The sequence below is a fragment of the Pelodiscus sinensis genome, chromosome 8, assembly GCF_052426305.1.
Source record: "Pelodiscus sinensis isolate ZL-2025 chromosome 8, ASM5242630v1, whole genome shotgun sequence".
NCBI classification, from domain to species: domain Eukaryota; kingdom Metazoa; phylum Chordata; order Testudines; family Trionychidae; genus Pelodiscus; species Pelodiscus sinensis.
The window spans coordinates 72,046,849-72,074,410 of record NC_143059.1 but is presented as its reverse complement, the minus strand read 5'-3'; the positions used below and the strand labels follow the sequence as shown (position 1 = coordinate 72,074,410).

The 27,562-nt window shown below is 54.4% G+C and overlaps 2 protein-coding genes across 2 annotated transcripts in view; one reads left to right on the top strand and one right to left on the bottom strand.

The window, feature by feature from the left end:
* The window catches only part of SLC68A1 (solute carrier family 68 member 1), a 29,969-nt gene extending 24,732 nt beyond the window's left edge, over positions 1-5,237 (top strand). The window contains exon 9 of the mRNA XM_075935584.2: positions 794-5,237. Coding sequence (XP_075791699.2) covers positions 794-861 — 68 coding nt within the window. The 3' untranslated portion in view covers positions 862-5,237. The remainder of the gene's footprint in view (positions 1-793) is intronic.
* ACTR1A (actin related protein 1A) lies at positions 3,867-24,365 on the bottom strand. Its single transcript, XM_075935585.2, has 11 exons — positions 24,209-24,365; positions 17,337-17,401; positions 15,270-15,345; positions 12,915-13,040; positions 11,937-12,061; positions 10,957-11,173; positions 8,430-8,522; positions 7,321-7,495; positions 6,001-6,062; positions 5,685-5,725; positions 3,867-5,127 (listed from the first exon to the last, which is right to left on the bottom strand). Exons 1-11 carry the CDS (start codon positions 24,254-24,256, stop codon positions 5,025-5,027), a joined length of 1,131 nt encoding a protein of 376 aa, XP_075791700.1. The 5' UTR covers positions 24,257-24,365; the 3' UTR covers positions 3,867-5,024.
* Positions 24,366-27,562: the final 3,197 nt, after the last annotated feature.

Sequence of the window (27,562 nt, the reverse complement as noted above, 5' to 3'; positions counted from 1 at the left end):
TCTTAGGTCTTATCTTTCCAGAAGCTTGTTATGTTGTTTGATAATCCCTGAAAACTACCACGCTGTGAAACAAAGTCTGAATTTGCCGTGCAGACACCTGAACAGCTCTAGCAGCTCAAGGCTTTGGTGGCAGGAGCAATGAATGATTGTTCTGACAGGCATCTGATCCCTTCCTTTCAGCCTGGTCCTGTGGAGTAGCCTGTGTGAACTGTCCCAGAAGGCTCTAACCTTCTCTGGATTTGGATTCCTCATATGTGCCTCATTTCTACTGTGCTGTCTACAATAAATGACGTAGCTGCCTGGAACAAAGACAGAGGCTGTGTCTAGACTGGCCAGTTTTTCTGGAAAATCAGCTGCTTTTCCGGAAAAACTTGCCAGCTGTCTACACTGGCCACTTGAATTTCTGTAAAAGCACTGACTTCCTACTGTAAGAAATCAGTGCTTCTTGTGGAAATACTATGCTGCTCCTGTTTGGGCAAAAGTCCCTTTTGTGCAAAACTTTTGCGCAAAAGGGCCAGTGTAGACAGCTCAGATTTGTTTTCCACAAAAAAAGCCCCGATGGCGAAAATGGCGGTCGGGGCTTTCTTGCGCAAAACCGCATCTAGATTGGCATGGATGCTTTTCCGCAAAAAGTGATTTTGCAGAAAAGTGTCCGTGCCAATCTAGACGCTCTGTTCCGAAAATGCTTTTAACGGAAAACTTTTTCGTTAAAAGCATTTCCGGAAAATCATGCCAGAGTGTTGATAGATTTTGTTTTAAATGTCAGTTTCTCTCCTCCCACTCAATGTGCCAGGTCCCTTTCTGCTACTCCCTTTGAATGCTGTGGAATGTGAGCATGCAGCACACACCACCAACAGATGACCATGAGCTTCCAGGGGAAGAAACTGTACCTGAAAAAACTGTGGCAAGAGCCCCTCCCGCCCCCCTCCAGACAGAGAGATGCAAGCTTGTATATGACCAGCTTTATTTAGGTATGTTGGGCACCAGCAGGCAACATGAGGGAGGGGGGAAGAGGCGTGAGGAGCAGTGTCACACGGCTGGAACAAATGCGAGATTGCAGACGGCACGCTTGCCTGGTCACGGGCTTGCAAACAGAACTCTGCTCCTGCTAGCTCGAAGGCAGAGGAGGCAGCAAAGGGAGCTGGCCTATGCTGCTCAACACAGTCATTCCCTTCCTACCCTGCAGCACCTGTTCTGTGCTGATGCCATGGAGAATACACTTTGTTTTCCAAAGCAGCAGGTGTTTCGTGTTACCCTCCCTTCCTCAGCAATGGGCCCTGACAGGTTCTTTTGCTTAAACCTTAGCAGGGTTGGGACGAGTTGGAAGCGAACCAGCAGCCCCGTTTCTCACTGGAGATCGGTGGAGGAAACAAGTTCAGCAGGGGGAAGGAAAGGGAGAGCCTTTGTGATGCCTTTAATACAGGCTATGGTGTGAGGAGTGCTCCGGGTGCCTAACATGTGCTGCGCGTGCTAGCCCCCCCCCTTGCATGGGGGGGAGCTGCCTATGATGCAGAAGATAACTGCACTGCGTGGATGGCCCCAACCTGCCCTCGCACCAAGTAGACATGTGACTTTCTACAACCAAATGCGGCAGCTTTTGCTGCAGCCAGAGGCCCCTTCTAGTGCTCTCTGCAGTTTCCTGGGCGAGTTCTAGGTCGGGGGTGTGCAGCCTGCCTGTCTGAACCTGCTTCCTCTTTAGTAAGTGAACATGCTGCAAGTCATGTCACTAAATGGCTGGCGGCCAAGTAGAATTCGCCACCTGCAAATTAACACGGGGTGTCTAAATGCTCTGCCTGCCTACCCCTGCTGCTGTAATAAACACCAGCAAGCCAAGACCTGGGGGATTAGAGGCCTATTTCTGCCTTGGGGCTCTGGGCCAGGCCCATGGCAAGTCCTGAGGCTCATGCTGAGGGAAGTCCACCCTATAGCTCCTTGGCCTATTCCAAAGCACCCATTTAACTGAGGCTGTTCAGTCAACGGGCGAGAGCGCCTAGACCTTCAGTACCAACAGCCTCGTGGCAGGCCACGTCTCTCGGGCTGCAAAGGGAGAATTACAGCTCATAAGTGAATGAATCAATTCCCAGCCTGCTGCTGCATGTAGGCTTCTGTATCCCAGCTGTACAAGCCACCCTGAAAGGGAATATCTGAGCAACTGCCATCCCAAGCTGTGCCTGGATGGCTCAACCTCACCCCTGTGCTACGCTTGTGACACAGGCCACTTTTCCTTGGGGGGAGGGGTCAGGGTTTTATCAGCTGGACAGAGCACATGCCCACATTGCAAAACTGTGTCCTTGCTGGCTGCTTTAGGCATTGGTGCTTTTATAACAAACTACATTTTGGAGTCTACAACTCCCTGGCCACCCGCTGCTCCTAAATCACCTGGCCCGAGTGAGACCTGCCATGGCAAATTCTCTGAACTCCACCTGCAACTCATGTCCCCAAAGGCTAACGCCAGGGGTCTGAGCATGTCACCCCTGGCCAGGCAGAGCCAAACCGGCATTAGTGGAGCAGAGTCAGGTTCTCCCTCAGCTTGTTAGGGCTTCATCGGTTTACACCAGCAAGGACTGTCTGCTCAGAGGAGGCTACTGCTCTTGCTTCATTCAAGCCCTGAGCTGCAGTACGGTCTGGCTTAGGCAGAGGGGGCCTGTGTGCATTTTACAAAGGCGGTGCAGTAGATCAGATGAAATCAGCATCAGAGGAGCCCACAGCCATGCAACCGTCATATTGTGCACCCTTCCCCTTTCATCGTTCTTAAACAGGGCTCAAAGCTGCTCTCGGTAGGTGACAGGTGCCGACTGGATTTTAAGATTTAAATTCCCAGATACGATCTGGGGAGACTGCAGCAGCTTTCAATTGTGTGGCACAGCCAACCTCACTCGATGTTTCTGGGGGGACGGAGGAGGACAATCTGCTTTCTACTCACTGTCGTGCTGGTGTAAACAGACCTCGTGCCCTGCTGAAAGCACCAGGGTGGAGCCAAAAGCAGTCGCCCACTGGAATTCATTCCTAGGCAGGCTAAAGAAAATTCTGTCCCTCCAAGCACACAGCATCACTCCATTGCAGAGCTAGGCTGACCAGACACTTCTCCAGCCGGGCACTCCCAGGCCCCAGCTACAGGTGCGATGCAGTACAGGGCCAGGGTGGCTCGTGACACCAATGATGCAGTAGTACTTGTGGGAATCCCAGGAGCTATGAGCTTCCTTTTCAAGACCCAAGCAGGGATTGACCACAGGCCTGTTCTTTTAAAAATAAAACCCACAAGCCATCCGCCTTCCGAAGGAGCAGCGTTACCCCCTTTTCCCCTTCAATGACAGGCACACAGCTGATGGAAACAGCTGGCTTTTCTACTAGAATTAAGGCTAACTGCACAGTCTAGGGCCTGAGTCTGACCAGTCATGCGTTACATAAAACAACAGACGCTGCTTTAAAAAGTTGTGGACTGCTCCAAATTCTGTCCCTTCCCCCACAGGTGAAATCCACGAGGAGGCAGGAAAAGCTCTGGCTCTCCTCATGCTTCTTTCCTACTTAAAGTACCTTCCTCTCCTCCTCGGCCCAGCTTGCTCTTGTCAGACACCCAGCCTGGCTCGCTGTGTAGGCTAAGGTCTCTACACAACTCCGCAGAGCTCTCTGCTAATACTGACGTGGCTAAACCAGGCCACATATTTGGTTCTCAGCAGCAACCTCATTTTAAAAACAAAACACTGACCAGTAAAAAGCACCAGGAGAGCTCCCGAACTCAAACCCTCGCCCCAAAGCAGGTAGGCACAGGCCTGACCCCTTCTGCAGCAGCATCCTACAGAGATCAGGCAGGCTTAGCCGGGCGTAACGCTCCCGTGGATGAAGAACTAGCGCTCAGGAGCCGTGGATAATGCCAACGTACGAACACTGTTTATTGTCCTCTCGTTTAGAGCATTCATAGAGAACGCTCCGACTGACGGTCACCAAGGAGTGGAGCGGGGCTGGCTGGCTACTCTGCTAAGCATGTGCTGTAAACATTAGTGTTAGCATCAGACAGTGGGAAATTCAGTCCGAGGGTTTTAGGAGACCCACCGGGGCAGCCACTGCCCCAAAACAGCAGCTGTGTTAGTAACTTACATATTCCTTAAACATTGCAATAAATAAAATAACCCGCAAGTCACAATGGCCTTTTCCCGTCTGCTTTTGCCCAAGGACGGATCAAAGGAAAGAGATTTTGTCTGGCTGAAAATGGACGGTTCCGACACCCTGCTGTAAGAGAAAGGGGGGAGAAACAGCTTCCTCTGACGGAGAGAACACCGCGCTGTAAACCTTTCCGAGCAAACACGCTAGCGCCTTTGTACCCACCTGGGGCACTCGCTTCCCAAGGAGAACGAAGGTCAGCCTCCAAAAGACAGATCATAACCATCTAGGACAGTCAGAGCGGAGGAGGGGGGTTGTGACCAGCACCATGCAAAACAAACTCAGTCCTAGCAGAGTTGTGCAGGCATGGTCCAGACCCACAGCAGGCCAAGGAGTTCATGCACATACTAACAAACTCCAAACAAATGGGGGAGAGGGCTGCCCCACTGTGCTTCTCCCGTATAAAAATATATCAAAAACAACGAAAAAAAAAGAAAGGACAAACTGGCCAGAGACGCGCTCGCTGCTGGGCAACCGGTGCCACGGGGCGCCCTCAAGTAAGGGCATTCCAGGGGTTGGAGCCTCAGGCTACACTACTACACCTCACTGACTTGCGACGGTCACAGCCCGGCGGCCTGGCTGTTCAGTTTCTAGGCCACTCCCCCTCCGTAGCGACCGCTGCAGCCACCGGAGGAGTGAAAGTAAAAGGGGTCACGCTGGAGAAATGGGGCCTGATTATTTTTCCTCCTACAGTTAAAAAAAAAATAAAAAAAAAAAAAAATCTACTCTCCCCCCTCCTCTCTGCTTCCTGCCGTTTCGGGGGCCCGCTTGCACGCACGCACACACACACGCAGCTCCTCACAGACACTCGGACTCAGAAAAGCGAGTTTAGAACTGGAGTGAATCTCCCCCGGACGGGCCCAGGGCTAGAAGGTTTTTCGGTGGATGGCCCGGGCTCCGTCTTCTTCATATTCCTTCTTTGAAACCCACATTTTCTTAAAGGTGTCCAATGAGGCCAGAATAGAGCCACTGGGGGAGGGAAGAAGCAAGCGTGTTAGAGTGGGACGAGGCAGCGGCTCCTAGCACGGGTCCTATTCCCTCCCCCACAGCTCCCCTGTAGCAGCACCTCCAGGCCACCGCTGTGTTCGCCCCGTGCAAGAGTTCCTACCCCAAGGAGCTTACAACCGACCCCCCTTCGCGTCAGACCCAGGCTGCTGCTGCTGCTGAGCTTCCAGCCTGGGCGGAGCCGGGACTGCTCCGGCTGCCAGCAAAGTGGGTTTTCTTGTTTCCACAGCACCTTAAATGGGCACAGTCAGTTAGGAGCCTCCAGTCCTTCCCCTTTCCCCTACTGGTTACATCAACAGTTCCGTCACTGGAGTAACTGGGATGGGGGTGCAGGCCCGAACGCCGCCCTGCAGTGGCCTGTTGCCAGACTGGCAGAGATCGGGTGGAGGGGGGCGAGGGAGCCCCGTGGGGACAGCAACAGGGCAGCATGGCTAGCAGTGTTTCCTCGCCAGCGTGGGCAAGGCTGCCAGGACTCCCGCTGTAATGCGGGCAGGGCCCCGTCGGAGCTGCCCGATACGTACCCGATCCACGTGGAGTAGAGTCTCTCCTGCGGAGCGGATATCTGAAAGGGGAGGCCGGGAACGTGGGTCAGTGTTGGCCAGGTACCCAGCCTCTCCGCAGCTGTGTCCCACCCGTCAGACACAGGCCCTGGGGCGGCTTCTGCCACCCAGCTGCACTGGCGAGCGACAACCCTGGCCACAGACCCCGAGTGGCTTTCAGCACAGGGCGCCCGGGCCATTCCCGAACAGCCAGAGTTGGCTGCAAGTGCAGGGCAGCACCCTGCCAAGCGGCTCCAGGCTCCTGCCCCAGGAAGCCTCCAGAGGAGAGCACCCCTACCCTTATTTTGACGTCCTTGGGTGCCAGCTTCTTCACTTCGCTCAAGAGCCTGTCTCCGAAGCCTGCAGAGAAGAGGAAACTTGCCTTTACCTGGGCGCGGACCATGGCTCCCGACCAATGACTGCAGCTACAGCGACACTCCGCACAGACCGTTTGGGGGGGACATTCCTGCCTCACCAGAGCCCAGGCCTGGAAAGGGCCTCCCCAGAGTCCTCAGCAGGCTCGGGCAGCCTCCAGAGCACAACCGGAAAGATGGCGAGAGAGCAGAGTCTGTGTGATTTACAGAGCTGTCCCAGGCTGTATTTGTACAGCCCCATGCACACTGGGCCGTGCTCGCGCCTGGTCCCTAATGCCTCCTGGCCAGGCTCCGGGAATGGTCTGATCCGGGCAAACGAGAAGACAGCCTGCCCCTGGGGCAGAGGAGGTCTCAGAAGGACGAGGTAGGCTTGGCCTCCTGAGTCTCCCCTCAATTCTTGTTCCTCCAGGGCTACCTGGTGGACGTGCTCTGCTCCCGGCCGCAGGGAGGCCAGGAAGCAGATCCGGGAGAATGCCCTCCTCCTACGTCAGGACTGGACTCGGGCCACGGCGCGGAGCAGCCCTGCCACAAAGGGGAAGGAACAAGCCCCATGAGCCCGAGTCCCTCTGAGAGCAAAGTGGGGGAAAGGCAAGCCTGGCTGTCAATCGTTTCATTGCAAAGCATGCTGGGAAGAGGGAGGAGTCTGGAATTCTGCTATAGCTAGGAGCTGGCTGGCTCAGGGTGGGACACACACCTCGGCTCTGAGGACAACCTCTCCCTCCACATGCTCCTCTTGCCACCTCCATACTGAGGCGGGCAGGGACAGCCAGGCATGGACACAGTGCACTCACGGCACATGCTCCGCTCACGCCAGGGCAGGGATTTCAACAGGCCTGGCACCGGAGCAGAGTTCGAAAGGAACTTCTATCAGCCTTCCAGGGATTTAATAACGAAGCTGCCCTAAAACACTGCTCAGTCCTTTGTCAGGCCAGATGATCTGCTGGGGCCAGGGAGGGGAAAGGGAGGGAGGACAAGGACAGTGGGAGGGGAGGGGAGGAGAGAGAGTGTCAACAGCACAAGCGGGAGCCGGATGCCTTTAAGAAGTCTCCACTTCCGTATCCAGAGGCTTAGGGCAATTCCAAGCAGGGGAGGGATTATCTAGAGGAGGTGGGGGGGGGGGGGGGGGGGGGAAGGAGTATGACCAGAGGTAACGGACGGAGGGGAGGGATTATCTAGGGGAGCGTGTGGGGTATGACCAGAGGTAACGGGACGGAGGGCACCGTGCCCACTCTGAAGGCAGAGACCTTTGAAGAGCGTGGAGCCCCCGGACAGCACGATGTTGGAGAAGAGCGTTCGCCTCAGGTCCATGTCAGATTTCTGAACAGCGAAGACCAGCACCTCGTGCAGCCCCTCGCACTCCTCTCCAATGAGGTCAGGCCGGAACAGCAACTCGGGGGCTCGGAAGCGGGCAGGGCCGATCTGCAAACAGCAGGAGGGAACAGCTTAGCGCCCAGGGGGCACCACAGGCCGCATGTCCTGCAGCTGTGCCATGGAACCCTTCAGTGGCCGGAAATCAGCCAGTTGGAGAGTCCCTTCGACCTGCCAGCCACTCCTGGGACATCATTAACATCCCGACGAGGAACACAAGGCCGACGGGTTGCTCCCTTTAACACACAGTAACCCTCGTACCTTCACAGCTGCAGATTTCAAAAGATCTCATGAACATGAAGCAGGCCTCAAAATGCCACTAAAGTACATTATTCCCGCCCTCTAGTAGATGGGGAAACTGAGGCTGCAACTTGCCGCAGCCCCATAGAAAATGAGCAGCAGAGCTTGGAGCAGACTCCCTCTCTCCCAATTTCAAGTCTGGTGCCTTAGGACAACCCCCACCAACCCCATGCTCCCTCCCCTTCAGCCCTCATCCAGAAAGTTTCCCCTTTAGGTTTCTCTAGGCCGTTCTTCCAGGGGATTGTTTCTGCGTTGCAGAGGAGATAAACCCAATAGGCTCAGCAATTAGCTGAGACCCACTTGTCCCGTCCCTGAGTGCACCAGAACCTGTCAGTGCAGATCCCTGCACGAGGTCTCCGGGTCGCTGACTTAACAGCAAGTCGCATGTCATTAGCCAGGAACCTCCCAATCCCGGGGATTCCAACGAGCTATGGGCGTGCAGCCATTCTCAGGAGGAAGCTGTTCACCAGAAACCATTTGGCAATGGACTCAAGCCCGGCAGGTCTTCAGGAAGAAACAGAGAAGGAATCTTCTAGCCTTCTGCAAGAGAAACCCTGTGCCCGCTGCAGCTCCATTTTAACGAGCTTCTCCCGAGCCCCCCCAGCCTCCCGCAGCGAGAGGGCCAGGACGTGCTACTAACACCGAGCTTTTTAGGAAGAATAATTCAGTATTTGTCCTTACGCACCTCAATAGTGCTTCCATCTGGCAGGTAGTACTGGGCTCTCTCCGTCTCCAGCGTCTCGTCCTTCTGCGGGTTTATGGACAGGTAACAGGCACGCTGCAAAGAGAACAAAGGCAGGTGAGCAGGGCTTCTAACAAACCACTTTTCTTTGGGGAGAGAGCAATTTTCAGCAAGAATCTTCTGTCAGGACAAATATTTCGGATCATTCAGAGCTGAACTGTTAGTCTGCCCTGAGCCACGCTGGTCCCTGCTTCCCCGGCTGGACTGCAGCTCCCAGGATGCACCTGACCTGGCAACGTAACCACTACGGCACTTCACGGGAAGCTCAACAGTCTGACGCTTTCCGCTGGAAATTCTGGGAACTTTTTGTTTTGCAAGAAGCTTTGCTATTGGTCCCTGCTTGGGACAGCACAAAAATGTCAAATTTGGGGGGCAGAGGGTTATAGAATCATGGAATACGAGGACTGGAAGGGACCTCGAGAATCATCGAGTCCAGTCCCCTGCCCTCATGACAGGACCAAATACTGTCTAGACCATCCCTGCTAGACATGTATCTAACCTACTCTTAAATATCTCCACAGATGGAGATTCCACAACCTCCCTGGGCAATAATTGTTGTTTTTCCTCCAGATTTTAAGTCGGTGGGTCATGCTCTGGGCACATGTCCAAGCTGCTCTCCACAACCAGGCAGGGAAGAAAGTTCCTTTTTTTCTTCAATGAAAGCAGAGATTCTCCTGCTTCTCTCTCGCCTCCACAACCTCGGTCATTAAATCAAACGACGAGGCTGGTCGTGAAGTCGTGAGCCGGCAGCACTGCCTGCTGCGTTGGGGACCGCAAATAGCAGAATCTCACTGCAGCCCTTGCTATTTGTAGCAGGCTGAGGAATTCTGTCAACTCTTCTGTGAGCCAGGAAGTACCGGGGGAGGCAGCGTGGGGTGGGAAAGCTCAGAGAAAGCTCTTGTACGTGCTAACTCTGCACTCTCCCAGCCTCGGTGGTGCAGAGGTTCAGCACACACATCTGGGCTCATCTCCAGTTTTGTTCGAGTTCTGCTTTCATCGGGGCAGGGTTCCCAAAAATCCCCTTCTCTCTGTGAGCAGAGATTCCAGCACACGTGGTTTGGCTCATTTGCTAAGAGGCAAAGCGCACCACAGACCCTGGCCTTTCGGAAGAGCGCTTCTAAGGTGCAATCCACAACCCGGGTGGAAGAATTCATGTTTTCACTTTTCCTTCACCAGCAAGCCTGGCATGGTGCAAGGCACGGCAGTGACAGGCTGTTCTCTAGTCACTTTTGCAGAGCGAGACATGGAGACGCTTCTCTTTCTCTAGCCAGCTCCTGCTCCCTTGGAACAGCAGCAATACTGCCGCCACCGAGAACAGAGCCACCACGGGCAAGCCTCACCACTCCGGAGCTCCGTGCAGCCTGCCCAAGTCTCACTGCACATGCTAAGCGGCTGCCCCTGAACTGGACTGCCAAGCCACAGAGCCATTTTCTGTCTTCTCTGGCTCTCTTGCTGGCAGATCACAGACTATGAAAAGACTCACTGAGAGCAGACCAGGCTCACGCATCTGTCTCAGAGTGACTGTACAGGCAGCACTGATGGGACGGGATTATGCAGTATGGCAGCTGTCCGCCAGATGGCACTACACAGCAGCCTCCGTCAGACACTGGGGGGCGCTGGACAGCGATCACGTGGTGCGGATGGCACTACACAGCAGCCTCCGTCAGACACTGGGGGGCGCTGGACAGCGATCACGTGGTGCGGATGGCACTACACAGCAGTCTCTGTCAGACACTGGGGGGCGCTGGACAGCGATCACGTGGTGCGGATGCTGCGGTCTGAAGGCCTGTATATATTTGTGAACGTTTCTAGGCTCCGCACCACAGCACCTAGGCGAAGCCTCCACTAGCAGGGAGGAAAATCAACCAGCAGGGGTCCTGAGTGGGTAAAACAGCCGGGCGAGAGACACACCAAGCTACTGCTAAGAACTGGCCGGGCTTTAGTTACAATAGTCACTTTCGCCCTCAGTTCTGTCTCTCCTTTGGCACAGATCAGCTGCACTCTCAGGCTTTCTACCAGGACAGTGGCTCTGGTTTGTTTACTTCCCTGGGACGTCTGGGAAAAGCATTTGCTGCCATGGAGCACAGCACGGTGTGGCTGGGGCTCCTAGGAAAGGTGTCTCCAGCCTGGGCCCTGCAGTTTAAAGGTTCTCACCGAACAGCGGAACCTCTCGCGCCTCATGCTGATGCACGTGCTTAGCACACGCTTAACTAGTCTTCTTTCTCTCCGCTTACGTTAGTGCTAAGGGAAGGTGCCACCCTGCCAGCCCTGGAGTGCTGCACTGACACCAGAACACAAGCCTCTCCCAAGCAGGGAGAGATCCTCTGTCGGAATCAGAGGGCAGGGCAAAGCAGGCTCAACGGCCTGTTCAGTTTTTAGGGGCCCCGCTGTCAAGAGCCGGGCACTGAGGGTCTGTGCCCCATTTCAGAGACTTTGTGCCGATTCAGAGATCGCCTCGTGCCAAAATCACCTCTTTGATGGTTTTGACGATCTCGAACTCCGATGAGGTGTGGAAGTCGTAGCCTTCTTTCCGGAGATAGAGGCGAAGGAAGCGGGATACGTCGCGACCAGCGATGTCAATCCGCATAATGGAGTGAGGCATGGCAAAGCCTTCGTAGATAGGAACCGCATGGGTGACGCCATCCCCCGAGTCCAGCACCACTCCCGTGGTTCTGCCTGTCGCGTAACTGCAACAAGGAGGGACGATGGTGAGAACGACAGGCAGCGAATTTCACAAGCGTCTCCCAGGCTTGGACCTGGCCCAACCGACGCCAAACAACAAAGCAACCCGAGAGAAACCGGTAACAGCAGAATCCGGTAACAGCTTACTTAGGAAAGGGGCAGCTCTACCTTTGAGTCACACGTTCTTTCAATTGTGAGGAACTCTAATTTTGGCCCCCTGCAGAGCTCGGGTGGTTGTTTTGAAATAAGATTTTACAAAATTAATATGAATCAAAATAAACTGGTATAATCAATAACACTGTATAGACACATGAATCCAATTAGAAATGAAATGGCCTGAATGAAGGACACTATTAGAGGTAAAAGATGACCTTCCAAAATGTCAACTGCAGCACAGCTGGAGGGGCAGGAATTGTCATGCAGGCTCCGGCGCCTCAGATTGCCTGGAGAGGCTTTCTGGTAGGAAGCTCTCCACAGCAGGCACAATATAGCTGCAATGCAAGGCCACGGGGCAAGATATTGCACTTTGCATACACTAGCCTTTTCCCCCACCAGTCTAGCCCCGGGAGGCTAAGGTCAGAACTGGAAGTGGGACAAAGCTGCAAAGATCAGAGCTGGACCAACGCCGGTGTGGGACCGGGATGGGCGGATCCGTCTCCATTGAAAGAGCCCTCCCCCAAAGGAACGGCTGGTTTTCAAGGACAACCGCGCTCTCGCGCTGTTTCTGCCCTTCTGCTCAGGCCGTGCCGAGAACGGGAAGATACTTACAGGCTGAGCACTGCTTGCATGGAGATAAAAAGCGCCGGCACGTTGAAGGTCTCAAAGAAAACTTCAGCAGCTCGCTCTCGGTTCTTGCGTGGGTTCAGGGGAGCCTCCGTCAGGAGCACGGGATGCTGGGTTAACAGAGACAAACGTAGTGTGGCTGTGAACCACTGCGGCTGGGAATGCTCCCCCCGCAGGCGGCGAGTGTCCATATGGACCGGGGGCGGGGGTGGAATGGGAGAAGAGTTCTAGAATAACGGTTTATTCGTACGATTTAGGAACCGCCGGGATCTAAGCAGCAAGATGGGATGAAGTTAAGGAACGAGGGAACGCTGCCAAGCAGTGAGATCCCCGAGGCTGTGTCAATCTCCCACTGGCAGGGTTGGCAAAATATCATAACGTGGCCATTTCAAGCTAGATTCCAGAGTGCTGGGGAACAGACCCTGTGCTGAGGACGGACAAGGTGACCCAATGGATCCTTCTCCATCTGCCCGCTCAGAAGTCACATTGTTAAGTTTCCAACAGAGCTGCCTTAAAGACACAGCCCCTAGTCAGTTCAGCTACTAAGCCACTTCTAGGGCCAGCTTGCAGACGGCAAACTATTTTTTCCCCTCTCTCGACTGAGGGCCCAAGATTTACTCCTGCTTCCTTTTGAGCAATCGCATTCGTTAACATTTGGCGAGCGGATAAGGCAGAACAGGAACAGCTGTAGTGCCGAAATAATGGGATGCTGCAGTAAGGGGAACGTGTGTGTGGGTGGGGGGAGGTGTTGAATGCTGCAGCATCAGTGAAGCTCTAGTATCAGATTAGCCGCAAGGCATTCTGCTTGGGCATGCCGGGGCTGTGATCTAATGCACAGCAGTAACTCCTGATTAGCGACCAGGCTTGTTTAGAGGTTCTTGGGGGAACGCACAGCAAAGAGGCCAGATCCGCCCCAGAGCTTACACACGCCCAACCAAGCACTGCGCCCGCGCGGCGTCTCACCTCTTCGGAGAACGTCTGCAGCTGGTCCTTCGAATACACGTACTGCCAGATGCGCTCCATGTCGTTCCAGTCCTTCACTATGCCATGCTCCATGGGATAGCGGATCGAGAGCAGGCCTCTGTGCTCCTAGCACACAGAAAAGACAACACGTCACGCCTTTCAGCGAGCTCGCCAAGCATGCGCCTCGCTGCCCATGAATTGCGCCGCTGCTCACAGAGCACACGCATCTGCATGCTGTATGTTCCCGGGAACGACACGGATTTGCTGTGCTTCCTAGCAAAGGAGAGGAGGGATTTTAGAAGGCCAGGCCTGTAAGTGAATAACCGACTCCTTTCCCACAGAAGAATACCCAGGCAGCTCCTTCCATCCCGACAGTCTGCATGGACGAATACAAACAGCCATTTGCTGGTAGACTTGCTGCTCTAGTTTGTGCATGACGAGAGGCTGTGACGGGATGTGCACTGACCCTTCAGGAGAGTCTACAGGCGGAGTTCAGCCCCAGACAGGGTCATTACAGGGGCTGTAGACAGGGGATTCATGGGACAACGTGCCGGGCAAGACAGGTCTACGTGTGGCAAGTTGCTTGCTCAAGTCATGGAAACGAGAAGCCAGGCACAATACAATTCTGGTATTTAAGAGTCTTGACCATGAGAGATGGGGCTGCAGCGGGAGGAGAACTGTGAGCTGGCTGGAGAAAGGCCACAAATTAGAGGACACAGAGGAGTGGAGGGAGGGATGGAGGTGGCTATGAGCTAGCTTCCTGTTCCCGGAGCCTGCAATGGGAGTGTCCCGGCAGGGAGCAGGAAATCCACCTTCGCCCTTGCATCAAGACGGACAAATGCTGCAGGAAAAGACAACTACGGGCAGTGACTCGCCCTGCATCAACAGGATGAAGGATCCGAGCGATTAGCCCAAGGCAGACTCTCTCGCTGTGGCCAGAGGGCTTAAAAACTTAATGATAATATAAACTCGTCTATGACCAGAGAGAGACAGATCAGAGCGGAGGCTGAAACACAGATGCAGAGTGGAAATGGCAGTACAATTACGCCTAGTGACAGAGAGATAGGAACCTGGTACCAGATCCCAGCACTGAAATGCAGCCACCTCTGGGGGGGGGGGAGGGAGGACAGCAGGTGGGAAACAGCCCACAGCACCATCACACAACAGTCAATGAAGGATGTATCCAATTCAAAACAACAGGGGGGCTGAGGGAGGGAGAATGTAATTGTTGAACTGGAAACAAGCCAGGACACTGGGGTGCGTGTGTGGAAATCCAGCTCTGGGAAAGGACTATGAACTCCATCCAATAGTATAAGATGTGTGTAGCGGAAACGGCTAACGATGCAACCCAGGGGCTGGGCACAAACCTCAGCTTGCTGCACGGAGCATCTTCATAGAATCATCGAATCCTAGGGCAGGCAGAGACCTCAGGAGTCACTGAGTCCAGCCGCTGCCCAAAGCAGGACCAACCCCAACTCAGTCACCCCGGCCAGGGCTTTGGCAAGCCGAGACTTAAGCACCTCTAGGGATGGAGACTCCAGCCCCTCCCTAGGGAACCCAGCCCAGCGCTTCCCCACCCGCCTAGGGAAAGAGTTTTTCCTAACGTCCAACCTAGACCTGGCCCACTGCAACTGGAGACTATTGCTCCTTGTTCCGCCACCACTGAGAACAGCCTCTCTCCAGCCTCTTTAGAACCCCCCTTCAGGCAGTTGAAGGCTGCTATCGAATCCCCCCTCTCTCTTCTCTTCTGCAGACTAAATAAGCCCAAATCCCTCAGCCTCTCCTCATAGGTCATGTGCTCCAGCCCCCGAATCATTTTGGTCGCCCTCCACTGGACCCTCTCCAATGTGTTCACGTCCTTTCTATAGTGGGGGGCCCGGAACTGGACACAATACTCCAGATGTGGCCTCACCAGAGCCGAATAAAGGGGAATAATGACTTCTCTGGATCTGCTGGCAATGCTCCTCCTAATGCAGCCCAATATGCCATTAGCATTCTGGCTACAAGGGTGCACTGCTGACTCATATCCAGCTTCTCATCCACTGTAACCCCCAGGGCCTTTTCTGCAGAACTGCTGCTTAGCCAGTCGGTCCCCAGCCTGTACCAATGCTGGGATTCTTCCCTCCCAAGTGCAGGACTCTGCCTTTGTCGAACCTCATCAGATCTCTTGGCCCAATCCTCCAATCTGTCTAGGTCACTCTGGACCCGATCCCTCTTGGACTGGAAGTCCCCCATCTGCCCTTTGCAGCTCTTCCATTTTCATTGGAAACATCACTCTGCTTCCATGGCAACTGCCCTCAGCTGGAGCCACCCCATGCAGGCACCCAGTTCTCCAGGGTACGCTGGCGCACTTACCTCTGCTTTTGGCCCAATGAAGATGTCCCCTTCTAAAGCTCCAGCCATGACCCGCACGTGCTTTGGTCTGCCCACACTGAAACGGAGGGTACAGCTATTAGTGAGCTGCATACGCTGTTTGGCTTGAACTCGAGCACTAACTGGTCGGTCCTCCCCCGAGAAGCTCTCGGAGCAGCGGCGTGAGGAACCCTTCGCCTTGGACAGCACACATGCCCGTGAAAGAGCGAGTGTGGTGAGCTAACAGCTGTCCGTGGTAGGGATGGAAGAGTGACACCGGGTAACTGACGAGCCTACACCCATCGGCACTGGTTCAACGCTTCACAGGGCTGTTGGCAGCCCCGCAAGGCGCAGCAGCCCTGCGGTTAGCCCTGTAGCCAACAGACGTTTCTATGGGTTACACAGTTCATAGTTTTTCCTGTTTTTGCCTCTCTCCTCAGTGGTGCACAGGCATCCGGACCCAGGAGTCCTTTGACTTCCACGGAGGTCTGACAAGTAAGGGTGGGAGGACCAGGCTCGCAGTCAATCCAGAAAGGTGTTTGGTACCATCCGGGTTTGGTTCTCTCAGGTTTCTGGAGCAGCGGTTCCCAACCGCCCGTGTGCACACAGGTGGCAGGCATGCCGCCCGGCCACCAGCTTTTGATTAGCCTTGCCCACTGGGGTTCCCTAGAAGGGGATTCCCTTCCGCCCACTTCACTGTGCAGCAGAAGAGTGAGCAGGGCAGCGGGCAGGGCTGGCGCTGGAGCCAGGGCCGTGGTGAAACTGTCCTTACCAGGGCAGCCTCACCGTGGCTCCTGTTCCAGTGCTGACCGCTGCTACCCGGCCTGGCTGGCGGGGTCATGTGGGGAGTGGCTGCAGTGCTGGGATGGGGGTGAGCCCACGGCCACGGGGTGAGCGGCTGGAGCCTGTTCTAGCAGCCAGAAGCGGGTCCTGCTCCGGCGGGGGGGCTGGGGCCTGCCACGGCCGTGCAGTGGGGGCCTGCTCAGGAGAGGGGAGGAGGGCTGCAGCCTGCCGTGGCTGCATGGCAGGGGAGGTCGAGGCCTGCTAGGAGTAGGAAGGGGAATGGAACCTGCTGCATGGCAGGGGGGGGGGGGGGGGGGGGGGGGATTTGCTCAGTCCGGAGGGCAGCTGCTCTGGCCCCAGAGGCTGAATAAAATAATACCGGGGGGGGGGGGGGGGCTGCAGGAGTCAGGGTTGGAGTACGAGAGGGTGGGAGGACCTATTCTGGCAAACAGGAAATGTTTTATTTGCATAATGAATATGCAAATATTGCAAATGGATTTGCCGATCCCCGGTTTAAAGCCGATTGGGAACCTCTGTTCTGCAGCACCCCCGTGCTCTGTCGCAGGAGGACCCGTGTTTGTACCGGGTTCCGTTCGTTCCACCTCTGGCCTCTCTAGAGTTCTACAACTGCAACCAGGCGCCGGGAACCCACGGGACCTGACTCAAAGGGACACGAGATTGGCCTCTGCACTTCACCACCAGCTCTCAAAAGCATTTAGCGTCACCGGGGTCGCCTCTGGAGGGGTGGTAGCGCCCTGCGCGGATACAAACGTACAGCCACAGCTGTGAAGAGCCATGGACATAGATCGGTACCTGCAGGGTCCCCAGGAACCACAGCCGTGGAAGGAGCAGAAAGCGGAGCCGCTGCTCCCAGAAGCCAACACCCTGCGGCAGCTCCTGTGGCGTGACTGCACTGTCCCCACCCTGCCCCCTTTCCTTCCACGCAGCTGTCTGCTTCTCCTGGGCAGGTGAGCCGGGTGCCTGCCCCGGTGGGCAGGGCTGGGGTGGTACAGCCACGCTGGAGAAGCTGCTGGCGCAGGGCGTTGGCTTCTGGCACTGGCAGCTCCACGCTCAGCTGCTTTCGCTGCTGCAGTTCTGCAGGCATACCCGGATACCCGGGCAGGCCTCTCGGTATTGCCGCAGGGGCAGATCCAGAGGGAACAGCCTCACTTCTCTAGATTCCCAACCCCTGCTTGAACAACAACATCAGCCCTTCCGCCTAGGTGGCTGCAAATCGTCTCAGAGCAACTCCACCCCCCCCCCCCCCCGAGTTACTTGGGTACTTACTAGTTTGGAAAACAGTATTTTGGTATCTGATCACCTGCAAAACCTGCCTTGATCACACCCGAGCCCTGTGGGAGGAACAGAGAAAGGTGTGAAAAACAAGTACGTGATCTAGCCATCTAGATTGGAGAGTGCGCTTGTTCAAGATCTCCTCCCACGTGGGAAGAGCCCGGACCACCACATTAGTAGGCAGCTTCCTCTTCTCCTCACGCGAAGCACGGGCTGGGGTGGGTGGGGCCAGGACAACCGGAAGCCCCAGAAAAGGACAGTTTTCCATACCATGCCAAGGGAGGGGCTGCTCTCCGAGGGATGCGATATGAGAGGCCGGCGGGGGAGCTCTCCTGCAGTGTCCGCCGGGGGCGGCCACACCACCAAGGGAGTGGCCAGCAGGGCTGCAGCTCCATCTTACACTCCTGCCCCAAACCCTTGGCTGCAGTGCTGGGGGGAAGGGGAAGAGAACAGGCCCTGGGCGGGGGGCGAGCACACCGCTGCCCTGCACCCTCATATCCGTGGGCAGCACCAGACACGCCTGCTAGTATTGACTAATTCTGCACGTCAGTCCTGTGGCACCTGTGCTCCCAATTTAAAACCAGGTGGCCTGGCCAACGGCGCACGCACAGCCCTTCCCCTCCCTGTGTCGCTCCTCCCCAGGATAACCACCCCCTCCCGCACTGGCAATCCAAATCCAGGCAAGCTCTCCCTGGGGAAGATGATGATAGAGATGTAGCCGTGTTAGTCTGGTGTAGCTGAAACAAAAGACAGGACTAGGCAGCACTTTAAAGACTAACAAGATGGTTTATCAGGTGATGAGCTTTCGTGGGCCAGACCCACTTCCTCAGATCAAATAGCGGAAGAAAACTGGCATGACCATATACCAAAGGATACAATCCAAAAAATGACCACACATGAAGATGGGCTTCAGTGTGCCAAAGCGATCCTGAGGGGAAGCCATTCCCACCCTCTACTGGCAACACCTTGCTGGGCCGGCCCGGAGCGCGAAAGCTGAGCAGTTCCAGCCAAAAGCAGCAGCTTGTCTGGCTCCCACGCCAGTCTGCTTCAGATTGCAGCACCAAACACTGCCGCCGGTGTCACATCGGGAGCATGCTAGGGGCTCAACACACCCAGGAAGCGAGGCCCCAGCCCCTACCGGCTTCCAGCCTCATCTAACACACACAGAGATGGCGGAGAGGCTAATCATTCAGCGGCCAAGATTAGTAAAATCCCGGCAGTTTTATTTCTGAGCAGCAGGGCTGTCGAAGGGTAACCGGCAGGCATGCGGCTTACCGGGCTGTGTTTAATGGTCAACCGGAATTTGCCCAAATCCGGCAGCTGGCCAGCTGTGCCACGTTGGCCCCATCTGCATCGAGCTGGCAGACCGGGGTGGCCCCAGCCCCGTCTGCAACAGGCAGGTCAGCCTGGAGCAGCCCCAGCCACGCGTGGCTGGCAGAACCCTGGCCTCCCAGCCCCGGTGGGACCCCAACTGCCCACCACAGCGACCGTGGGGAACGGTTAATCAATGTCCTTTTAATGCTTCTGCCAGTTAACCGTTGTAGCCACTCGTCACCCCTGCTTAGAAGGGAAGGAGGCCTGTCCGAAGAAGCATGCCTCAGATGGGCTTTGGAGGGAAGGAGGGAACCCTGAGCCAGGGGAACCCTTCAGGGGAGAAGCACCACCTGGAAAGCAGACTGGAGGGGAGGCTGGGAGACAAAGCCGAGGGTCTGAGCTCTCTGAGGCAGGGACAGACCATTAGCTCTGTGCTCAGCAGGCCTTGGGCACAGCGAAATCCCGATCCTGGACCGGGGCGAGGAGTAATGGGAGCACAGGCTTGGCAGCGCTAAGGGGACAAGCGGGAGCAAAAGGAAACGAGCAGATAAGAACGAGGGATGTTAAATATCGGGGGATCGAACAGTCCGTTCCCCTCATGAATTCTTATCGGTTACTTGACTATTCTGTCAGCCCCGGGGCTGGCAGCCAGCGTGCTCCAACCCTACTCCCGAGGAGCCCCCTGCCACGCCGCACTGCTGCCTCTGAATCAGAGGCAGCAGCACAGGTGGGGTGCCAGGCGGGAGCTGGTCTGTGAAGGGAGCCAGTTTAAAAACCAGCTCCTCACAGACCAGCTGCCTGCTGCCCCAGGCTGCTGCCTCTGGCATGGGGTGGCAGCAGTCCGTCTGGGGGGTGGAGAGGGCTGAGCTCTTGCACCCGGCACAAGCCGGAACTGAGCTGGGCTACCTGCCTGGCTCCTAATACCCTTTAAATGCAGAGCTGCAGTGGGGGTAGGTCCCAGAAGACTGAGCCGGGCTGCTGGCCAGCCTGCTAAAACTTATACTGGCTGGGGTGGGGGGAGAGAAATGCATGTAGTCTATAGCATGACCCTATACGTTTCTGCTTACCAGCTAACTGGCTACACTAATAGGAACGTGGGAGCCATGTACTAAGGGTGTAAAATCCTGTTAATAATTGAACCCTTTGGCTCTTTAGTAACAACTGCCCTGAGCGGCTGCCCTCCCCGAGCGGTGGAAATCTTTCCGACCAAACAGCAAAATGCAAGTCCCCTCGTGGACGCTGTCGGGATACATCCTGGGAACCTGGCTGCCTACCGCAATCCCTGCAGATCTCCTCCCCTTCCTTTAGCAAGGCCATCGGGAAACAAAGAGTGAGCTCCCGGAAGGAAGTGCCTGGGTTTCTAGTACAAAGAACAGGCTCGGTCGGGAGAGCCCGGGGGCCGATAATCAAGGGCTGCTCGCTCTGTCACAGAAAGGCCCACGATGAAAGGAGAGTGGAGGACACGTGATGCAAGCAGAAGCTAAGTGACTTCGTGGGGGGTTCTCTATTTACCTTCAGTGCCTCCACAGCAAGAGACCTTGGTTCACAAATCAGGAGGACTGTTCTAACCGCCAAACAAAATCCCCGACTACCAATGGGGCTCTTCACGCACAGACCTCAAAGCACCCCAAAAGGCGGTTAGTATCTTTGGCCTCCCCTCCCAGACAGGAAGGCCGACAAACTGATTTGCACAAAGAAAACTCAGGGAGGCAGTAGCAGGCTAGAAATAAGACCAGGGTCTCTTGCCTCCTAGGCACACTAGTGGTCAACCCCATCCTGCTGGCAGAGCGTCATGTATGACCCTCTGCGCTCACCTACAGAAACGATCTGCGGAAGAAGAGGTAGAGTCAGCTTGATGTGGACTCTTTTCGGAGCAGCAGTTTTAGAACAAAGCCATTATTCCACTCTACAAAACACAGTCCGGAGTTTCCTAGGCAATAGCTTTAAGGGCTGCATACTGTGCAAATGCCCACTTTCATCCTCTGACAGTCACCACAGCCAGGAGCGGGATAAATAAATACAGCGAGGCGACCTCCTCCAACAACAGTTCTTCGTTAATACCAGAGTCTAGATAATAACTCCGAATGCAGAGCCAGCATGCGCGGCTCCAGGGGAGCCGTTTCGGGAGAGCAATGTTGAACCTGGAACAGACACAACCTCCTGCCAAGCAGTGAGCGGTTCCCAGCAAGTGATGCATTTTTCACCTGATGATTAAGTTCAAAATCAGCAGAGATTATTTGTTCTTCAAAAACATAAATTGGACTTCAGTGAACACACAGGCCTGCAACACTGCACCCTAATGCAGGCGTGCCAGGCACTAATCCAATCATACTCATTAGCCATCTCTCGACTATGAGAGCCAACCATGCTTTCCAGTCTATTTAGCGTCCCTGGAAAACGCTTTCATCTTTTTAAACAAAACTACACTTGTTTACACTTTGACATCCCTGGTGCACACACGTACCACAATGAACCAGGCTCATCGGTTAACGTGCACAGCTACATGCAGGCCTCCCTCCCATGCTGCTATCTCTGCATCAGACTCAGCAGCACCAAGGGGGGAGCCAGTACATGTGGGAAAAGCCAGCTCCCCCCGCACTGCTGCCTCTGTCTTTCTGCTTCTCTGTCGGGGGCCACGTCGGCGAGGGCTTGTTTGGGGTTTTCGGTCAGCGGCACCCGACCCAAAGCTGGAATTGCATCTGCTGAGGTCAGCGCACAATCTGGCCCTTCACCTCCACTGGTGTCATTGACATTCACCAAGGCCACCAGCCACTGCTTTCCAGTGAGGCTCCAGACAGATGCAGAGATCTGCATCCACAGAATGGAGCCCCAAGTCATTTACAATCGACTTATGGGAAAGAAAGGGGGTATTAAGCCAGTCTTGGGCAGCAAGGACACTCTCCATCTCTGTCCAACTACGCCTCAGTGCTGGAAGCATGCGGAGTATCCAGCTGGGTAATAAAGAACAGTCCCAGGTAAGAGAAGGTACTAGCACTGGTAAGAGCAGGACTGGAATCGTGACTCTAAAGCTGTTCTTGGTTCTCACCGCCTCATTTTACAAGCCTACACCATAGCCACCTTTGTAAAGCCCTTTGGGACCCTCCAATGAAACGCCTTACCCAACAGTGAGCAACAGCAGTACAGGCAGTCCCTGCGTTACATGGATCCGACTTACATCGGATCCCTACTTACAAACGGGGTGAGGCAACCCCGCACTAGCTGCTTCCCCCCAGCAGACCAGGGAGACGCGAAGCTAGCGGCCCCCCCAGCAGACCAGGGAGACGCGAAGCTAGAACCCCCCCAGCAGACCAGGGAGACGCGAAGCTAGAACCCCCCCAGCAGACCAGGGAGACGCAGAGCGGCTTTTCTCAGCAGACACCTCAGCTTGGGAATAAAGGACTGAGGGAAGTGAGGTGTGGAAGAATAAAACTGAGCTCTGGAGCAATGTTTGGCTAGAGTTTCCCCTACAATATGTACCAGTTCCAACTTACATACAAATTCAACTTAAGAACAAACCTACAGTCCCTATCTTGTACGTAACCCGGGGACTGCCTGTATATTGTCTGCACTGCACTTTCTTTCTCTCATAGCACTTTCCTCACTCACTCCTGGACAGTCCCAAAATTGCAATGTCACTACGAGCCTGATCTGGGAGGCCTGCCAATGAGAAATGCTGATCTCACAACAGAAATTGCTCAATTATTTCTCTCACGTATACCAGGGAAAATTCTCAATGTTACTAGTCAGGGACAAAGTGAAATCAGATATGGTAGTAGGGCTCTTTATTTCCTTGCTCAGTCCCCACCACTGTCTGCATGCTATTAGCATTAAGTGACACCGCTTCTGCATTTCTCCTGGGTCTTTCATCCTAGGAGTTCCCCAAGGCGAGTAAGTACCATTATCCCCATTTTATTAATAGAGAAATTAAAGGACTGAGAAGTTAAGCATTTTGCCCCAGTCCCCACAAAGTCAGTGGGAAAATAGAGAATAAGGGGGCCAAACTGTGAAGTATGTTTCAAATGTGGAAGGGTTTAGATATATGGTATTGCAGTTCAGGAAAATCTCTCTACAAGGAACAGAAGCCAGGCCTATTAAGTCAAAACTCTTGCTAGACAGCGTTTCTCCCTGATCCTTAGGGGAAACATCAGCTGGGAGGCGGACGGGGGGGTAAAAGCCAGTAATACAAACTACGGCAGGAGCCAGAGGAAATTTCTTTTGAGTGCAACAAGAGTCATGCCTTTCATCCTGACACAGCCAAGTCACAGCACAACTATATTTGGAATTACTTACTGGGAAAGGCAGGGTGGCAAAGAGGTATGAGTTCAAGCAGTGGGTGGATTTCCAGGTGGCAATTGGAATGGACAGTAAAAATGCAATAAAAGGGAATTAGGAATCAGCCAGTGTAAGGGCAGACATGCTGCGCTGTCTAGTGCGCTCCTACAAGATCTAAAGGCGCAAGGTAGAAAAAAACAGGAAGGCTATGTCTACACTGGCGGGTTCTTGCACCAGAAATATGCAAATGAGGCTAGGCATGGAATATCACTGAGCCTCATTTGCATATCTAATGAGCTGCCGTTTTTGCAGAAGAGGCTCTTGCGCCAGAAGGCGCTGTCTATACTGCCCCATCTTGCTCAAGAAAACCCCTCTTGCGCAATGCCGTTCTTCCTGAAAATAACCAGCGTAGCGGCATTGCGCAAGAGGGTTTTTCTTGCGCAAGAAGGGGCAGTGTAGACAGCTCCTTCTGGCGCACGAGCCTATTCCTCAAAACCAGCGGCTCATTAGATATGCAAATGAGGCTCAGCAATATTCCACGCCTAGCCTCATTTGCATATTTCTGGCGCAAGAACCCGCCTGTGCCGACACCGCCGAAGCGTGCTCGGAGCTGCAAGGCGGGAAAGCCCCGGTTCCTCGCTCCTGAATCCTTTGGGCAAAGGTGACAAAGCGCTGCCTGGGCCCAGTGCATTCTGGGAGCAGGCACACCCACTTTCTCAGGGGCTGGAGACGGAGCAGTGCATGCTGGGAGCGGTGCCCCCTACAGACAGCACAGGCTGGGAGCAGACCCCGCTGATCTCCAGGTGGAGCAGTGCATGCTGGGAGCGGTCTCTGAAGGGGTGCAGCGCTTGCTGGGTGGGACAGAGCCACGCCCATGGGGGGCGGGGTCACCTACGATAGACAGCTATGGCAGCCAATCGCAACAGGTACCTTCCTCAGGGGCGGGGCTCATCCCCTCGAACCAACGACAGGACGTCCCGTGCGAGTGACAGCCGAGAGAGCCAATCAGGACGTCAAAACACTACCCGAGCCCGGGGACCCCCGCCAAGAGAGACCGGTAGAACCAGCATGTTAGGGTGACCGCTCCTCCCCTGATTGGCAGGCGCGGGTGCCAATGCAAAGAAGGAGAGCGCGGCCAGGGGGCGGGAGCTGTGACGGGGCGGGGCTGAGGGACTCGCCCGGGGAGGGGGAGCGGCGCGGCAGGGCGGGGCCCCGTGACAAAGGGATGGTGCCGGCCGGCCCGTTCCCGCCCCCTGCCCCTGCCCCGGGCCCCGACTCACGTTGTCTATCACCACGGGCTGGTTCGCGATCACATCGTAGGACTCCATGGCGGGGACCCGCCGCAGCCGCCAGCCAGGGAGCGACAGCCCGGGCCGCGGGGCGCATGCGCGGAGAGGGAGCGCGGGGCAGCCTGGGTGCTGCGCGCTTTATGAGCGGTGCATGCTGGGAACTGTAGTGTGCGCGGGAGGGGCGCTCGGGAAGTGTAGTCTGGGTTCCGCAGCCCCGGGGATGCTGGGACCTGCAGTGTGGGGAGGAGGGGGGCAGTGTGGGGAGGAGGGGGGCAGTCTGATGCTGGGACCTGCAGTGTGGGGAGGAGGGGGGCAGTCTGATGCTGGGACCTGCAGTGTGGGGAGGAGGGGGGCAGTGTGGGGATGAGGGGTGCAGTGTGGGGAGGAGGGGGGCAGTCTGATGCTGGGACCTGCAGTGTGGGGAGGAGGGGGGCAGTCTGGTGCTGGGAGCTAGGATGGAGGGTCTGTGCATTCCAGGGGATACTGGGAGGTGCAGTTGGGGGAAGCTGGTGCCTGGGGCGGGTGCAGCCCCAGTTTTATTAATCTGTCCTCATACAGCCACCGGGCCACGCCCCTCCTCGTTTCGTTGCCTTTCTTCGAAACTCTTCCAATGCCAAGAGAATGCGGGGTCACATCTGTCCGCAATATTCAAGGTGTGGGCGCACCGCAGATTTACATGGAAGCGAGATGATACTCTCTGTCTTATTCTCTAGCCCTTAGTGCATCCCAACATGCTGTTTGCTTTTGTGCCTGCCACTGCACACGGAGTGGATGTTTTCAGAGAACTATCCACAATGACTCCAAGATCTCTCTCTTGAGGGGAAACTAGGGTTGCCAGATGGTTCAACCAAAAATACCGAACACCCCCTTCCCTCAAAAAAAAAAAAAAATCTGGGAAAAAATTCTGTTGAGGAAAAAAAAGGGGGCAGACCAGCATGGCCCCTTTAAGAAATGCTTTTGAGCGTTTTTGGCCCTAACATGCTGCCGGCTGCCATCTTGTCTTCCTGCTTCAGGCCAGACAGCTCCCCTGCGGCACCACGTAGGCACCCAGGATTTTCACCTCCTGGCTGGGAAGAAATCAGAAAATACTGGACATTTTAGGTATCTGGTATTTTCTGACTTTGTTTACCGGACAGGAGGTGAAAATATTGGACTGTCTGGGTCAGTACTAGATTCCTGGAAACCCTAAGGCTGTGTCTAGACTGGCCAGTTTTTCCGGAAAATCAGCCGCTTTTCCGGAAAAACTTGCCAGCTGTCTACACTGGCCGCTTGAATTTCCGCAAAAGCACTGACGATCTCATGTAAGATTGTCAATGTTCTTGCGGAAATACTGTGCTGATCCTGTTCGGGCAAGAGTCCTTTTGTGCAAAAGTGTCAGTGTAGACAGCTCAGATTTGTTTTCCACAAAAAAGCCCTGATTGCGAAAATGGCAATCGGGGCTTTTTTGTGGAAAACAAATCTAGATTGGCACGGATGCTTTTCCGCAAAAAGTGCTTTTGCGGAAAAGTGTCCGGGCCAATCTAGACGCTCTGTTCTGAAAATGCTTTTAACGGAAAAGTTTTCCATTAAAAGCATTTCCGGAAAATCATGCCAGTCTAGACGTAGCCTAAGAGAAACAGCTAATTTAGACCCCATCATTTTATACGTGTAGTTGGTATTGTTTTCCAATGTGCATTACTTTGTCTTTATCAGCATCACAATTCATCTGCTATTTTTGTTGCTCTAGTTTAGTGAGATCCTTGGGAAGCTCTTCACAGTCTGCTTTGAACTTAACTATCTTGAGCACTTTTGTATCACCTGCAAATTTTTCCACCTCACTGTTTACCCCTTTCTCCAAATTTTTTATGAATCTGTTGAATGTGCTTGGTCCCAGTACAGACTCCTGGGGGACTAGGGGTGTGAAAGGTTAGCCAGTAAACGTCACCCCAAATGGATAATGCTTGCTGTTTCCAGTAACCAGTGGCTGGAGCAGCTCCCTGCATGCTGTGGGCACAGAGGGCCCACTGCAGAAAGGGGCTGTTTTTGTCTGGAGCAGCTCCTGTCCAGGGTGGTCCCTGGTGCCCCACAGGCAGGCTCTGCTCCCGTGGAACAGTCTCTGTTTACGGGGAGCCCAGGCCTGCCACAGACAGGGGCTGGGAACTAGGAGCCAGCAGCAGCTCCAGACCCAGCCTCTCCCCCTAACGTTTAACCAGTGAACTAATTAACTAGGATTTGACATCCTTATACAGGACACAACTAGTTACCTCCCTCCATTCTGAAAACTGACCATTTTTTCCTACTTTTCGTTTCCTATTTTTAACCAGTTACCCGTCCATGAAATGACCTTCCTTCTCCCATAACAGCTTACGTCACTTAAGAACCTTTGAAGAAAGACCTGGTCAAAGGCTTTCTGGAAAACCAAGTGCACTACAGCCACCGGCTCCCTGCGGCTACATGCTTGTTGATGACCCTCAAAAAATGTTAGTGTATTGGTGAAGCACAGAGCCAGTATTTTTGTTCCTCTGCAGGTTTTCTTTACGAGAATATGGCAATGACCATACTAAATCAAAGCAATGATTCATCTAACCAGAAATTCTCTCTATCACTGACTAGTACCAGCTGCTGCAGAGGAAGGTTTAAAAAATCACAGCCTGTAATGAACTATGATGAAATTACCTACTGGCTGCGTCTAGACTGGCATGATTTTCCGGAAATGCTTTTAACAGAAAAGTTTTCCGTTAAAAGCATTTTTGGAACAGAGTGTCTAGATTGGCATGGACGCTTTTCCACAAAAGCACTTTTTGCGGAAAAGCGTCCATGCCAATCTAGACACGCTTTTCCACAAAAAAGCCCCGATCGCCATTTTCACGATCAGGGCTTTTTTGCGGAAAACAAATCTGAGCTGCCTACACTGGCCCTTTTGCGCAAAAGCTTTGTGCGAAAGGGACTTTTGCCTGAACGGGAGCAGCGTAGTATTTCCACAAGAAGCACTGATTTCTTACAGTAGGAAGTCAGTGCTTTTGCGGAAATTCAAGTGGCCAGTGTAGACAGCTGGCAAGTTTTTCCGGAAAAACGGCTGATTTTCCGGAAAAACTGGCCAGTCTAGACACAGCCACTCTGTGGGAAAGTGTCTCACTAAGCCTATCAGTCATTAATAATTTTTCCCCTAAGGATGAGTGACTATATCCCTAATTTAAATAAAAAACAAGTGAAGCCTTGTTTTGCAGGCTAATGTGGTTTATGGATGTTTTCATTACCCATCTTAATGACTAACCTTGGAATAACTTAAAAAACAACAAATAGTCTGGTAGCACTTTAAAGACTAACAAAACATGTAGATGGTATCATGAGCTTTCCTGGATACAG